At 38.9% G+C, this 16,688-nt stretch overlaps 1 protein-coding gene across 2 annotated transcripts; it reads left to right on the top strand.

Annotated features, from left to right (window-relative positions):
• Positions 1-26: 26 nt before the first annotated feature.
• On the top strand, positions 27-15,971 carry hnf4g (hepatocyte nuclear factor 4, gamma). 2 transcript variants are annotated; one of them, XM_076888093.1, is made up of 11 exons: positions 27-231; positions 4,940-5,105; positions 5,351-5,445; positions 6,819-6,925; positions 7,051-7,200; positions 9,536-9,623; positions 9,996-10,148; positions 10,303-10,670; positions 10,955-11,141; positions 13,076-13,195; positions 13,454-15,971. In XM_076888093.1, the coding sequence occupies exons 1-11, from the start codon at positions 201-203 to the stop codon at positions 13,573-13,575; spliced, it is 1,587 nt and encodes a 528-aa protein (XP_076744208.1). In that variant the 5' UTR covers positions 27-200; the 3' UTR covers positions 13,576-15,971. The 2 variants fall into 2 exon arrangements, with proteins under 2 accessions (XP_076744208.1, XP_004546578.1); XM_004546521.4 differs by lacking the exon at positions 27-231 and adding an exon at positions 3,340-3,520 and having other exon boundaries at positions 10,621-10,670.
• The last annotated feature ends 717 nt before the right edge of the window (positions 15,972-16,688 follow it).

Here is a 16,688-nt window from a genome sequence, read left to right as displayed (position 1 = left end):
AATCGATCTAATGACAGGGCTATGGTGGCGCCATCCAATGTGTCGCTTTCTGAATTATAGGCCGCTCAGCTCTCCAACCTTCCCTTTTAACGTGGTTGAACACCTTTACTATTTTCCCATGCTCAGTGTGACTTAGTCCAATGACACACTGAGGGGCTCAGGGCTGCTAGCTGTCGGAGAACAACGGTACACCTGGATAAATGCACATCCCGGACAGAAACAGAAACACAGGTAAGCCAAACATTTCTTTTTAAGTACACTGTCGCTGAAATTCAAATGGTTCACATCAGACTAAGAAGAGTAGAAGAAGTGTTGTTTTTGCTGTAGTGGGAGTGAAGGTTACCTTTGGTAGTTTTTCAAGGAAGTTTGTGAATGCGATCCCTTAAATCACGTGGTTTCTGTATTATGGTGGCAATGGTTGGACTCCTTGTTCGCACAAACGGCACCTGCTGCTATGTCCTGTAGCCAGTACTCTGTATCTGCAGGCATTTTGTAAAAAGCAGATAAGAAATACTAACTTTGCAACATGGGCTTGCGCTGATCGGGCGATAACCCATTTCATCTGCAGAAAGATGGTAATCTGTTCATGTGGTGTTTTTCTTCTACTATCACTGCATTTAATGTCCAATAGGACGATTCCATTTCTATAATGCAGTTCTATAATGAATTGATCTGAAGGAGGCGGAAGTTTTGCTCTTTATTTTTTTACTATTTACATGAACATGCAACGCCTGTGTGAACAAAACTACTTGTTTTTTGCACAAACCTTGACAATACATGAAGTATACACATATTGAGAAAAAAGAAACAACCCTTAGTTAATTTTTTAGCCCAGATTGCAATGGGATTGTTTTGCTGAGGCATTCCCAGAGTTGTTGATTGACTTTTGAGGCTGTGCATATCGGTCTGCCCTTTACTGTTCTGCTGTTCTGTTAGACTTAAACTTAACTATAATGTCTAAACCCACAGGACGCACTTCAGCTGAATTATTGATTTGTATTTTTTTAACATTTTTTTTTTTCAGCTTGCATATACAGTAACGCTAACTTTTCACTGTGAAGAGTGAGAGTTGCAAAACCATAGTTAACTATTTATTTCATGCATCTAGTCTCTTGCATGTTCTCTTCCTCTCTTTTGCAACACATAAAAAAGAAATACTGTGTTAAAGACGTACAGTTTTAGGAGTGAATACTACTGAACTGCGTACTTAACTGTTTCCAGAGTATCAGGAAGTAAGGGTTTACTAGAGTCAGTAATCGAGGCTGATTGTCATCTGTGACTATTAAAACCTAGTCTAAATAGAAGCGACAGTATTATGGCCAGTTCACACAGATATAGCCTCTTAGCTATGGGTTTTATGGCCACAAAAGGCTTTTGGTTGCTAGGCAGATGCAAGCTTTCTCAGACATGTCCTGCAACAAGCCACAATACCTTTTTAGTATTACAACTGTTTCTATGAATGTGATTCTCATACATTAAAATCTTTTTAATTTAAATTTACGTCTAGGCTGAACTGCTTCTATATTATATTTTCTTTTTTTGCCAGGTGGCAGAATAGACTTTCAATGTATCTGAGAGATCAACAAAATTAACAACCTACTGTGAAACAACACAAGCAGCTGATCACCCTTGCTGTTCCAAATGTTGTAGCTTCCTTAGTGCAAATCAGAAAGTGCTTTCTTATGTATTCAAAATGAAAAAGAGGGGAAAGATCAAAGGCACTCATCATTACAGAAATAAAGACCTCAATTGCTGTGCTTTCTGTCCTTGCTCTTAAGAGTGGAAGGTGAAGCTTTAAAAAAGCCTTTTAGAGCGTTTAGGCTGTTCTGGATTAAAGATTTTTTTACTTTTGAGTGAACATTGATTTTTCTTTCTATCTACAAGCCTAAAAGCACGATTCTTTGTTGTCTATTAAACTGTAATCACATAAGAACCTTTATTAGAAACTAACATGGAGCATCTGCATTTACCCTCATGCCTTTATACAGACTAAATGTGACGGTAAGGATGCAATTCTTCATCTTCCCTTTCCACAAATGTGATGAGTCAGGAGTCCTAACGTTACTACCTGGTTAAAATGTAATCTCTCTATAATCTCTCTATCACATCGCTCTCTCTCTCTATCGCCTCTGTCTCTTAGTCCCTACGCTTCCAATATTATAGAATATATCTGTTATTACCATGCAGCCAAGTGCTAATAGCGTTTTCTGTCATGTGTGCAATATTGTTGCCTAAACTGACCACACCATACCTGCACATATATGACGAACCCCTCAGACTGGGCCATTCACTGCTGATTTAGGGCATCAAATCTCCTATGACACTGCCTCTTATCATTTACAGTCTTCACAGCACAATGCCTCAAGCTGATTACCTTTAACCCACACGATAAGAGTTAGTGTAATGAAACCCCTGATTTAAATGGGTGGGTTAGGCACATGTTGATGGATTCATGCAAAGGTGGTCATATTATGTTTTTAACTTCCCTGACTGAAAATAGGAGGGTAACACCTGTTCCAATTTGCACTTTAGAGTCAATTTGTACTTACTAATCTTGTTTGGTTTTTTTTTGTTTGTTTGGTTTTTTTGCAAATAATTATTCTAACTGATATGAAACCATAGACATTGATGACTGAGCTAAAAAACTATGAAAGAAGAAGAAATTAAAAGCAGTGTTGTTGGTGATGTTTAAAGTAGCAGTCAGATTATTTAGAAACTTGTAGTAGAAAAAGAGTAAATAAAGAGTTAAAAACAGTGGGTTGGGTGAACCCATGGTGTGTATGTGGATGCCTTAATGGGAGTTATCAGTGTTTTCTACTTCACTGCGTGTCCTTATAGATTATATCTGCTGAGGTGGTAGTGCTATTACTTCACCATTGATTAGATTAGGAAACCTGGGAAGGACACGCACAGTCACTCACACACACACACACACACACACACACACACACACACACACACACACACACACACACACACACACACACACATACGTCAGATGCACATTCATACATGCTACTCTCTGTAAGAACAAACGCCTAAATTGTGCACATAGTGTGCAAGCATTCTCCAAATAAATAAATAAAAGAGCAATGAAAGACAGAGGAGGGAAAGGAAATGTCTCTTTTCTCACTATCTATTCATCCCTGTGATAAGTGTATGAGAGAAGGGTAGATAAGTGAAGTGTAATAAGGTGAGAAGAACCCCAGCTCCTCCCCTCCTTATTGTTCAAGGCCCAATCAGATCAGATTATGGGTCTTTTATGACAGGGATCTCCCTTGTTATTTCTGAAAGAAATAGATGAAACAGAGGCAGGACTATAGGAAAAAAGAAGAGAAGAGAAGAGAAGAGAAGAGAAGAGAAGAGAGAGAAAACCAGGCTCAAACAGGAATGAAGTATCCTCCTACTCCTCAGAGTAAAACTCTGTTAGATATGGAAGTAGCCAACTACTGTGAAGGCCTGGATCCTTCGTACAACACGCTGGGCTTTGAGCATGCAGAGGTACTCTATGTAGGACGAGGTAAGTGTGTGCAAATACAGACAGATTCACACCAAAACACAAACAAGTCAAGCACACAGAAAGACATACATTGAAAGATAGGCCACTCTCTCACATACTTATCAGGGCCTTTAGAATGATCTGATTGGGTCATCAGCCAGAGTACTGGATGAGGAGTTGTGGCTGTTTGTTAAATAAGACAGTCACTGATGAAGTTTAGTGACAGCAGCTGAACGCAAATGAGTTGCTATTTGCAGAAAGAGGGGAAATGTGTTTGATGTGTTTGATATGCTCAAGTGCACTGCTTGGGAAACTCTGACTGATGTTTTAATACTGACTGCCAGTGTGTATGTGTGTCTTGCTTGACACCATTATGTATAGTAAATCCCACTTGCCTGTTGTTGCCTGTGTATGTGTGTATGCATCATGAAAGGAAGTGTGTGTTGTGAAGGAAATAAAAGGGCTGTGTCAAAGTTTGAGGGGGACTAAATGAATGATAACCAAACAGTTTAGGCAGAAACTGCAGGAATGTGTCATAAAGATATTTTACTGGACAGCAAGCACAAATCTCTGTGATACACGGGCGTTACCTCAGCATGGAAGGAAAATTAGTCAAACATTTACTGTAGACACTCATTGACTCATTTAACAATGGCACTGGCCCGTGTGAGACCAAATGAGTTGTGCGCAGTAGAAATTTAAACATGTATGTGTTCGATGCATCTTGAGTTTTTACTCGATTGACAGCAGGTTCCATTTAGTAGACTTTAACAGAACAACTTAGATGGAGGCAGCGATGATGGTGATGGTTTCTATTACAGTGACGATGCTGGTGCTGGTATAATGGTAGAGATTATGTTGATGATGACAATAAAGACATAAAAATAGAAATAAAGACAATGACAATCATGTTTTGTCATTAACAGCAATGTCTGGTAATACCAGACATCCTCCAACACAATGCACAACACATTTACCAGAGAAGTATCAGCAGTGTTATGGGTTTCCTTCAGTGATACATGGTTTGGGGGGGGGGGGGGGGGGGGGGGGGGGGGGTGTCTAATGGTGAAGGGGCATTTTGCTGACCTACCGAGTGGGACTTTTGAGTTCCTTTGGGGATAAAAGTCATTACAAAATCACCTTTAATCCGATGATCATTTCCTGATCAGAGTGGCCTCTTTCGTGATCCAAAAGCCCCCACCCATAGGGCTTTAGGGGTCACTGAATAGCTTGAAATGTGTGAAAGTAATGTGAACTGTATGCTACGGTCTTTCATATCACCACATGGTTATTGGAGATTGGGGACCAAAGTGTCAAAATCTCCATCATCATCATAAAATGCACAAAGTGAATCACTTTTGAAAGAATGACGTGTGCATAATGCATATGCATTTGTATTTACCTGTGTGTGTTTTATTTTGGTTTTTTTTGGTGCTCCAGACAGCATGCCGACAGAGCCAAGCCTGCCTGGTCCAGATGGGATCATTAGTAACTGTGCAATCTGTGGAGATAAAGCCACAGGGAAACACTATGGAGCCTCCAGCTGTGATGGCTGCAAAGGCTTCTTCAGACGCTCGATACGCAAGAGCCACGTCTATACCTGCAGGTACAGTTTGCAAAGATACACTGTGCAAGCATGAAATGCATAATGTGTGTATGCATGTGGGAAATATAAGAAATAGTTCATGCAATTGTCATAAATATCATCACAAATGTGCTTTTATACTCATGCACCCTTAAGATAATTTGCCAAAAATAGTGATAATTTGCTTTTTGTTTCAGGGTTGCATACTTTATTGTCGAATGATATGTCACAATTTTCTTGCTCTGATAACTTTGCATGTTCTGAAGGTTCAGCAGACAGTGCGTCGTGGATAAAGATAAGAGGAACCAGTGTCGTTTCTGCAGACTCAACAAATGCTTCAGAGCTGGCATGAAAAAAGAAGGTAGTGAAACCTCTTTTGAATGAGACGCGAAGTGAAATTGTTACACCTACATGCAGAGAATAGAGATAGAGTCTTCCTGATCTTTTACGTTTCTGCATATATGTCGCACAAAATTGTCAAACAAATTTTAATATTAGACAAAGATAACCTGAGTAAATACAAAATGCATTTTTTAAACAATGATTTCATTCATCTGTCAGATCAGATAAATCAAGAAAGTGAGAAGTGAAGTAGGCTGAAAGGTCACTTGCCTCAATTACGGTCAGAGTTCATGACTCAACAATAAGAAAGCGACTTGGCAATGATGATCTGGTCCTGCTCTGCTACTTCAGGACTTGAATGACTTGCCATAACTGATGGAACCATGAATTCTGCTCTTTACATAAAGAAGACCATCCGTTATCAGTCAAGCTTAAGTATTCTCAAGTTATGCAGCAGAACAATGATCCAAAACACTCCGGAAGTGTTTGGAGTGGTCTAGTCGAAGTCTGGACTCAAATTCTACTGAGATGCTTCGGCGTGATCTTAAAGAGGCTGTTCATGCTCAAAATGAAATGGAATAAAAATAGTTTTCCAAAGTGGGCCAAAGTTTTTCCACCGCGATGTGAATGACTCATTGCACAACTAGTTATTAAGTTTAGGGGCCATTTACTTTTCCACGTAGGGCCAAGTGGGTTTAGATAACTGTCAACCAGTATTTACCCGAGTTATCTTTGTCTAATATTAAAATTGGTTCCATCATCTGAAACATGTAAATGTGGCAAATATGCAAAAAGATAAGGCATCATGAAGAGGGCCAATCCCTCACAGCACTGTATGTACATTATATACACACTATGAAGGAGAAGTACCTTTCTTAGTGAAGTTTAATGACAAAGTGGAAAATTAAAATGAGAGAAGAAATTACTTCTGTCAGAGAAACCGACAAATGCTTCAAGATGGATGAAATGGGCTCTGCCATAAAACAGGTGTTTACTTAGTGTGTGTTTGTATTTATGAGGGGTATAACCTTGGTACAGAGTTTTACAACCCCTAATCATGTGTTATTTAAACATGTTGTTCTGGATTGTATCAGGTTAACGTTTGACTCCCTTTGTTGATGAGAGTCTGTAGTGCTATTTTTCCTTATTATTAACTGTCGTAGTGTATGCAGGCATCTCTTAACACTCATAAATTACTTAAAATTTAAAGCCTCAAAACTGGAAAACCAGGAATAAAGCTTCATTATTGTTACTTTGTTACTCTTTTTTTGGGGGGGGGGGGCTATTTGACTGGTAAAGTGTTGGAGATGTTGCTTCTTCACTGTTCCCTTTTTTAGATTGCTTCCTCTTTCATGCATACACACAGCCATAATTATGTTTGTGATATATTAGCTGTGCAGAATGAGAGGGATCGGATCAGTTCCCGAAGAAGTATCTCCGACTCCCAAGACCTTCCAACTATTACTATTTTGGCCCAAGCAGAATCATTGTCCCACCAGGTGATAATCCCTTTATAAATTTCTTATTTTAAATCTCTTTTATGTTTGTATGTTAGTTGATGAACTTTATCAGTAATATGAGTGACCTGTAACCTGCAAGCTGTTCAATTCCTCTTCTCCGGCAGAGCACTACTCCGGTTGGAATAGCAGACTTGTCAGAGCAGAAGTCAGCCACTGTAGGGGACATATGTGATTCTATGAGACAGCAGTTATTGGTGTTGGTGGAATGGGCCAAATATATTCCTACTTTTGGAGAACTTCCACTGGATGACCAGGTAACTGGCTGTTCTGCCTGATTTGCAATCTGTGACTGTGACATTTCTTCTTTGCATGTAATGAGTGTCATGCATACAGTACTGCGCAAAAGTCTTGAGCTGCCCCTCACTTCCTAATATATGATAGCAAATGGCTATAGCAATGTACTGTAACATCTAAAAACATACATGGAAAGACTTTGTACAGAGTTTGGACAATCCTAAGGAACTTGAAGTTTGGTATGACTGCCTTTAATATCCAATTCAACCTAAAATTTCTTGCCATTTCTTGAGGTAGTCTTAAAGGCCATTCTAAAGCTATTCTTTGAATGTTATGTTCTCAGTCCCAATTAAGTCACACTGCTTCAATAATGTTAAGGTCCAGGCTCTTGCAAGGCCAGTCCATGTTTGACAAGATTCACAGCACCACTGGCTGAGAGCCTCCACCGTAATTTACAGGTTTCTGTGGACATTCACTGCTGTGCCTCTCTCCTGATCTCCTTTGTATATATTGATGACACAGTCCAGTTCTTGCCCATGGCTTCTTGACAGCCACCTTTGCACTGAGGCTATTTCTACTAAGACTTGGTGAACAGCTGAAGGGCCAGATGTAGGGATGGGTATCGTTTAGGTTTTATCCAATACCAGTACCAAACCGGTACTTTTGAAACGGTGCCGGTGCTTAAATGGTGCTCGAACCGGTGCTTAAAGAATGGAGAACACAAAATTGGTCCAAAAAGCTCTCATGTTCAGCTGTTTTTTTGTAAAAAGATAACAATGTTAGCCTTTTCTGCAGCTATAGGGGATTTATGGTATCACTCTTGGCTGGAAGCAGTGCTTAAACAATGCAAAAAACAAACTTTGTCCAAAAACCTCTCATGTTTAGCTGTTCTCCACTTTTTCTTTGGTCATTTTAGCCTTTTTGGCCAGGGTGAAGGGAGCATCTGCCATCAAACAAGAAGACAGCCGCATGTAACTACGACGGTGTTTGCTAGTTCACCTTACATGCATTAATTCAATAACGTGGTTAGCTTACACACGAACAACATTAAGCTACTCACGCAGAGAAGAACGGCTGCTGCTGCCATCATCATCCCTCATCATTTCTGCTACACTGGCCGGGCTACGGGCCAGGACTCTACTCTTCGGGTTCTTGGGGGATGTTACTAAATCCTAGTCCGATAACAGGCAACCCACCCGCAGTAGATGTGCACGGTGTGAAGTCTCGCAGCAAGCTATCAAATACGGCGCATTTCTCGGCTTTTAACAAAATGCTATACGTCGCCAGGTGTTTCATCAGATTCGAGGTGTTACCTCCTTTGCACAGTATCACCTTAAAGCACTTGTTGCAGGCTGCTGAGTTTGCATCTTTTGCTGTGAAGTACAGCCAGAATTTGACCGCTTCGCCTTGGGCATTTTTAATCTGTAGCTCTGCTCTAAAAGAATGTAGGTACCTGGGCCCGCCTACTACGCTTGCAAAGGTAAAATGATTGGCTAGAATCCAAAGTGTATGACATCTCAGGAAAAAAAAAGCACCGAAATGTGCGCACCGGATACCGGTACCCATCCCTAGCCAGATGCACATTTTAGTTGCTGAGGTCCTTGCTGGAGTTTTCCTATTTCTTAATGACGTGACTTCAGTTACTCTTCATCTTCTGCACATACTGTTTAGGCTTGCCGCATCGTCTTTTGTCCTCCACCTGTACAGATTCTCTATGTTTTTACACACATCGCTGAGATATGCCAAATTTTCAAGTAACAGCTTTTTGAGAATCCCCTTGCAGGTGCAAAAAAATTATATATTTTATGCCTGTGAAACTGTGTTATCTTTGGCATTTGCCATAAATTCAACTAAGGAAAGGGGAAGAAATTGTGGGGGGTTTTAGGTTGCTAGCAACAAAGTGCTCAAAGATACAATTTAAAAGGGTTTCTTTTCCAGAGTTGTTATGTGTAGACAGAACATTGGTTAATCCCTTGAGTTACACTCCTTTTTTATGCTTGAATGATTCATAGGTCCGTTTGAAATAGCTTAACAAAAAGCAGAGCGAAACAAAACAAATAAACATTCCTCTGAAAACAGTCAGGTACAAAGCCCTTCAGACATCCTGGAGAACTATTGATTAAGACCACAAAAATTAGAAGCAAGCACTTGGAACCAAAATATAGAGAAATGAGGGTGGACTCAGGACATTTGTACAATACTGTACTTATTATCTCATGTCTGGTTTTGGAAACTAATTTTCAGCACTTGTTGATGTGCGAGGTTTGAAAACAGAATATTTGAAGGTAATGATTAAATTTGAGGCATTGTTACATTGTTTCTGTTCTTTGTTTACCTGTGTGTGTTTGTCCATAGGTGAGCTTGCTTCGGGCTCATGCTGGTGAACACCTCTTGCTTGGGGTTGCCAAAAGGTCAATGCCATTCAAGGACTTCCTGCTTTTAGGTAGAAACCAATGACTAGAAAGGCCTCTTCCTTATGTGTGGTGAAGTCATGTGGACTTAGAATGATTAACTAAAGCTTTCTGTTTCTCTGTGACTTCAAAAGTTTTTCTTGTAAATTACATTATTCATTATCGATACATCATACTGTAAGCAACTACAAACAATCAGGCACTTTTATACTTCTTAAGATCTCCACACCTATTTTCCATAGCCCATTGCCCTGCCTAAAAGAGAGTCTACAAGTTTCTCTGAAGGAAACAAAAATCCACCTGGCTCCAAAAGCACATACCACAGCGCTCCACCTCATACACACCCATGTTCAGTACCTACTTCATCTCAACACTGCCGCTAACTTTACTCACTGTCCCTGCAGGTAATGGCTGTGTGATCCACAGAGACAGTCCTGAACCAGAGATCTGTAGGGTAGCCAACAGAGTCCTGGATGAGCTGGTGCGGCCCTTCCAGGAAATACAAATAGATGACAACGAGTTTGCAGCACTCAAGGCTATTGTCTTTTTTGACCCAGGTAATGAATAAAAAGTGGCATTTAACCCCAGAACCAGTAAAAATAGTAAACCACAGATGATGACAGACATCACAATCAATTTGAACAGACGATTTTATCTTGTCTGCATTGCCTTTTCTGCTCATATCCATCTTTCCCGACATGTCCCGGCTAGATTTCCCCTCAAAGTTAGGTCCCAATCCCTCTCTTGCCTCTTTACGTTACCCTAGTGTGACCACAATCCCTGCCCCCATGTTTTGTTACTCCCTCCCTTTTCTATCCCCTTCACTAAATCCTTCATTTTGCACTTCATGCCAAAGTTTGACCATAATCATTCCATCAATTCCACTCATATCCGCAATTCCATCCATGATCTTTCCATTTTTATTTATTTATTTATTTATCCTGTGCTGCCCCGTCCCTCAATCCTGTCCTATATCCCTTCCCCGCCTTAACGCAACCCCCCTTCCTTGCTTTGCCTTCCATTCTGCAGATGCAAAGTCTTTGCGGGATCCTTCGAAGATTAAGACCATGCGACTGCAGGTAGGTCAAGCATTTGACCTTTCTAGATTGTTGCGGGACATCTGGTCATTCTAGGATATTTTTTTCTTTTTTCTTTTTTTTTTTAAATTTTCAATCATGTAAATGATTTTGATTTCAAAAGCAACCATCCTGTCAATGTCAACCTCAATGTCATCATGTATTTTTCTTTTAATTTATGCACATCTTCTTTCAATATGTCAGCAAAATTAAAGAAAAATGGATTTTGCTTATAATGACAGTGACATGTGACCACATAGGGACTCTGTGTTTGTGCGTGCGCACAGGTTCAGATGAGTCTGGAAGACTACATTAATGATCGTCAGTATGACTCCAGAGGTCGTTTTGGAGAGCTGTTACTCCTGCTGCCCACCCTGCAGAGCATCACCTGGCAGATGATCGAACAGCTCCAGTTCATTAAGTTTTGCGGCCTAGCCAAGATAGACAACCTGTTGCATGAAATGCTTCTAGGAGGTGAGATTGGCTGATGTCTGTGCTTGTAAATGTGCAGAAAAAACAAATTTGACCTTGAGCACAACCACCAAATCCTCTGCTGAAATTTCTCAGTGCAGAATTATGAAGCACTGCGGAAAACGAAAAGAATACTTGCTTGAAAGTTTTCTAGTTTATATACAGGAGGCAAAAAGTTTTACACAATAACTTTGTACAATACGCATTTATATTTATATTACGTTAAGCTGAAATAGAATAAACCGGGTACATAAGATGCTGCTAGGGACATCTGCAAACAGATCTAAATGTATATAAATACGGGAAATCTGAAGTTAAAGCTACAGTGCATCAAATATATTCTCAGGAGGGCCATGACAGACAATTGAAGCTTGAAACATAAACTAAAAAGTCATCTCCAAAAATGTTTTCCAGTTTTCACCATATATGCTTAAAAAAAACCCTCCATGATATGACAACCCGACTTAAAAGAAAGAGCACAGAAATAGCTGCACTTGTTGCATTTGCCAGCATCTTGTCAGAACGTAGAACGAAACCACACACAAAACGCAGTAATAAAAACTCTCAGGCTATTCAAATTCTGTTAAGATGACATTATATTTAGCAATGAGTATGATCAAGCAAAACTGAAAGACAAAAGGAAAGATCCTGTATAGCTTATAAACATCTATAAAAAACAATGTGTCTTCTCATATCAAGTAATTTTTTTAGCTTTACTCATGAATGGCACAGACATATATGTATATATAAACTTGTTTAAACAGAAAGAAAGACGGCTTACAGGTTATGTTAGTATGTCTGGTAATAATCACCAAAAACAGACAAAAATGTAACCTGTAATTTTTTAAAAAAGTGCTTTAGGGGATTTTTTCTACAATAATTTAAGATCACAATTGTAGCCTCATGGTTTCACATCCTGCCTTTGGTCTTTTAACTTCAAACTGCTGCCTTCATAGTAATTCATTTATATTTTAAAGAAATGTTGTATATATAATACAGGAATCATTAACAACACCCACATAACCAATATGAAAAATTAAGTCTTACATAAAAACCTTTTGCAGTACTTACAGCTTCTTTAGCTTTACTTGAATGAAATGTCACCTGTTAAGTTCTACGGCTGTGATATTTATGGACCATATTTCTTATTCTTTAATCTGTATTCAGTGGTGACTCGAACAGAACATTGATTGAAATTTTCGTGACCGTGAAATCATGTACGGGCGACATACACATATCGGAGAACATAACATGGCATCCTCTGGGGAATGATGAAGTGAACATGATACACCAAAATCAAAAGAACTGGGACTTACTGTATATGTGACAATGTCTGTGCAAAGGTTCATTCAGGTTGGCCCATCTTTTTAAAAGGAAATAGGATATCTACACACATACAAACAAACTAGCTGAAAAATCAGTGAGTTAATATATTTTAATGTGAACAGACCTCTCACCTGTAGAAACACTCAAAAACCTAACTGCTTTGCAACTGTAATATGGTAAAAGCTGAATAAAAGTTAGTCTGGTTACAACAGCATATATGTTTAATTTTACTGAGTGGTATACATAAATGACATAGTCTCTACATTTACAGGGGATGGTAGGCAGTAGCCCAGACTACTGAGGTCGATGAGAGGGGGTCCAACTTTCAAAATTTTATCACTGCATTTAACTTATTTAGCAGTACGTAATTATACATTTATTATTACATTTAATTATACATTTATCTGACATGGCAACACAGTTTAAAGGGGGCAACAAGGAGTGGCAATCAAATTTCAGGGAGGTAGTGCCACCCCGGGTGCCCCCTTTATCCACACCCCTGAACATAAAGTAGCGCATGAAACAAAGTAGGAAGAAATCTGCAAAATTACTCTGGTTACAACTTCATCACTGTGTGTTGAAGTTTATTTGCACCTGTGTTATATTTTAAGGGCTTGCAACAGAACCCACACACCTGCACCATTCAGCACACACCCAGCTGGCCCAGGACCCTGTGACTGGACACACATTGGTCATCAGTACCATGCCTGTCAATCACACTCCACAAATAGGTAAGTTTCTGGATGCTATCAGTTAACACACACACAAAAAACAAAAATGCATGCAGTCATGTAAAGTGCATTCAGTAACACTGGAGCAAACGTGACATACACACAAACAAACACACACTTTATCTTATCTAAAGAGTGTGTCCAAAAACTTTTTTTTTTAAATTATGCTTCAACAAAGTAATTAAAATCTGTAATATATATGTATGTATATCACACAATCCTACAAATGTTGCTTTGTCCCTGTCTCTTTTCCTGCAGCCTCTCCAGACACTCCCATCCCATCGCCCCCGCAGGGTCCTGCACCGGAAATGTACAAACATTTTCCCCAGCCTGTTTGTCCTCCAGCGAGCCCTTCACCTTCTGCACAGACAGACCCCTGACTCTTTCCTGCATTATGTCAACGAATCTGACAGCAGATCAGTTTCCTTGCCCCCTGTTCATTATCCAGGCATGGTATGAAAATTATGACAGAAATCTCTGTTCAGTGTCAACAGTTAGACTTTCCTACCCCATGACTCCTGGAGCTCCTGATACAATATCCTAACTGGTTATGTGCACCACATTTCAAGGTTTTATTTTCTTACAGTGGCAAAACTCACAAAAGAAAAGCACAATGTTTATGCAGTCTTTTTCAGGTACAACCCTGTCTGTGTGTGTCTGCGTGTGTGTCTATGCTTATTTGCTTATTTCCTGGCACCAGAGTGTTTGGCAGCGCAGACTCTGGGTATCCTGATCAGGCGGCGCAGTCAAACATTGGTGCTCATTTTAGCACAAAATTGTATTTGCCTTAAAACACGCTCAGACCATGTCTTACCCATAGTCATCACACCGCAGCAAGAATGATACGTGTGCTTCCACTGTAGTCACTGATATGAAAGAGGGATTGTATTTAAGTTGCGATGATGGCACAGCAGCAACTTTATTATTCATTTAAATCTCCAGACTTGGCAGCAGGATCCGTCAACTAAAGGCATGTTCTCTGTTTTTCTGAGCATCACACTAGAAAGCTATTTCTCAGAGATTTAACAGTGAAATCATCTGGAGTAATGCAGCTGTCCCCAGGATGAGTTCCGAGCTCCATCAAAATACGTTCGCACACACACACACACACACACACACACACACACACACACACACACACACACACACACACACACACACACACATATTATGTGTAATACAAAGTCCAGACTCTATCTAAACTTATATATATTCACATTACATTCGTATAATATTTCATTTTGACCACTGGAATCATATTCATAAATATTTGCTCACATGACTTTCATCCAACCTGAATGTTAAACAAGTAAACATGTTGGTGAAAACATTTTAAAACAAGCTCAAATGCATGCCTTCCAAATTTATTTTTAAATATCAGGGATAGACTCCCGCAGGGGTCCAGTAGCCTTTAATTTCGCTGTGCTGAGTAAGGAAGATAAAAGCTTGCAGCACACCGGAAGAAAAAAAAAAGTCCAGATGGTGGCGGCAGGAGCTCTCTTCATGGTTTCGCTGAATTTCAGTCTGACCGTTTGTTTAACAAAATTATCTCTAAGTGACCTGAAGACTGTTTATTTTGTTTGATGAGTATTTTAAACTGGTATTTTGCAGAGACACTCTTTTATATTTAGAATGCTGACTTTACTTTTAAGACATAAATGGGTCTGTTTAAATAGGCACTGCTGACAGCCTATTTAAGGTGATGTAGCTTGATTTTTATTTTGAAATTCGTGTGCTTTCTGTTTCACCTGTTGCTGCTTTTGTGTCTGAGCCTCCATCTGTGTTCGGTCTCAAGAAAATTGAGCCCTCAGAGTTTAATATTCTGCTGCAAAACTGGGATTAATGAAGGAAGTTGTGCATCTATGTGGTCACTTAAAACCATTAACTGACTGATGGTATTCAAGTCAGTAAGGCACCCTTCTTGCTTAGTGAAATGAAAATGTTTTTTTTTAACTTTCTTTCTTGTCTTAAATTTCTTACTTGATTGGTTATACATATATATAAAACATATATCTACTGTAGATCAATCCTAATGTACTAAACAGTACAGTTTATAACTTATCTGAAAATATGTGAATGTACAAAAATTGCTTTTATTCATTATAGGAAAAAAAGCTATTGCAAAAAAATAAATATAAAAAAAATTAAAGATACTCAGGAAAAAAAGCTGGCTATCACAAAAATAATACTGTTCTTTTGGGCCTAATACATCTAAAACTGTGCTCACCTCTAAACTAAAGTATGTACACAGGAAGTAAATGACAGTTATGCAACAAAATTATATATATATTTAAATTTGTAGTTAATATTTGATACTGAGTTATAATACACATAGCTTACACAATGAGACTTGCCTGATATACATACATATATTAATATAATAAAGATCAGCATTGCAGTAATGAAATTCATGATAAATGCAGAAAGGAATGTGGATAATATTTAACTTGCTGTATATATTCAAAATTACAGAAAATATAAATCCATTCAGTTTCTTGAATCAGCTGTATATTTTGGTTGGTTTGTACTGATGATGTGTACATTTCTGAATTTATATGTTGATTAAAAGACAATCTTTAAGAAGTGCTTGTGAATGAATTTGTCAATTTGGATTAACTGTAATGACCTTGCCATTCAGTACATTATGCTGTAGCACAGTACTACCCTCTAGCTGTGAAGAGGTGAAATACAACAGCGTGCCAGGTGTACTACTTGTTGTATATGTAATATATGAAATATTATATGTCTATGCATTCATTCATTTTTGTGTTTTATAAAACAAATAAAAAAATGTCTGGAAAAAAAGATGATTCATTTCCAATTTATCTGTTTCTACAACCATAAAAAGTAATTTCAGTATAGGGTTTTTCTGCTATATGGAAAAAAGGTAAAATTGACTTTTTTTTCCATATTTGGAAAGGAAGACAATATAGACACAGATAATGACAAATTGGCAGAAATATATTTCAATATGGTTTACCCACATTCAGTAATAGTGAGTGTGGCTTGTCTATTACTTCCCTCATGGAAGTCATCACACTCCCCCATAGTTCCACTGGTCAGGGGTATACAGTTTGTATCCAAAGCTTTATTGGCAAGCTATTGAGACCACAGCGCCGGACGACGCTGCTCATCTAAAAGCAAACCAGCTTCCCCCCGTGGTCCATCTGAGGAAAACACATTATTGAGACAAACATTGAAGCCAAACTCGAATGCAAAGCTGTAATTTACAATAAAACTAAGCTGAGGGGCCAACTGTACTTTTAAATCTGTGATTCTGCTTACGTCCGTCCACACGCAATCATTTTATGGAGGTTTATGTGTATGTGTGATTGTTTGCGTGCAGTGGATGCAACCCAGGGATAAAGCCGAGAGCTCTTATTGTCTATATATTGTGGTGTGACTCAGAGAAAACATTCAGGTTATTTATGGCGGAGGAGATGATGTTGTCTAGAATCAACATGGCCAAATCCTCCTATCAACTCCATAATGG

This window comes from Maylandia zebra, linkage group LG9, assembly GCF_041146795.1.
Source record: "Maylandia zebra isolate NMK-2024a linkage group LG9, Mzebra_GT3a, whole genome shotgun sequence".
NCBI lineage: Eukaryota > Metazoa > Chordata > Actinopteri > Cichliformes > Cichlidae > Maylandia > Maylandia zebra.
Note: the sequence above shows the minus strand (reverse complement) of the source record. Positions and strands in the feature narration are given on the sequence as shown.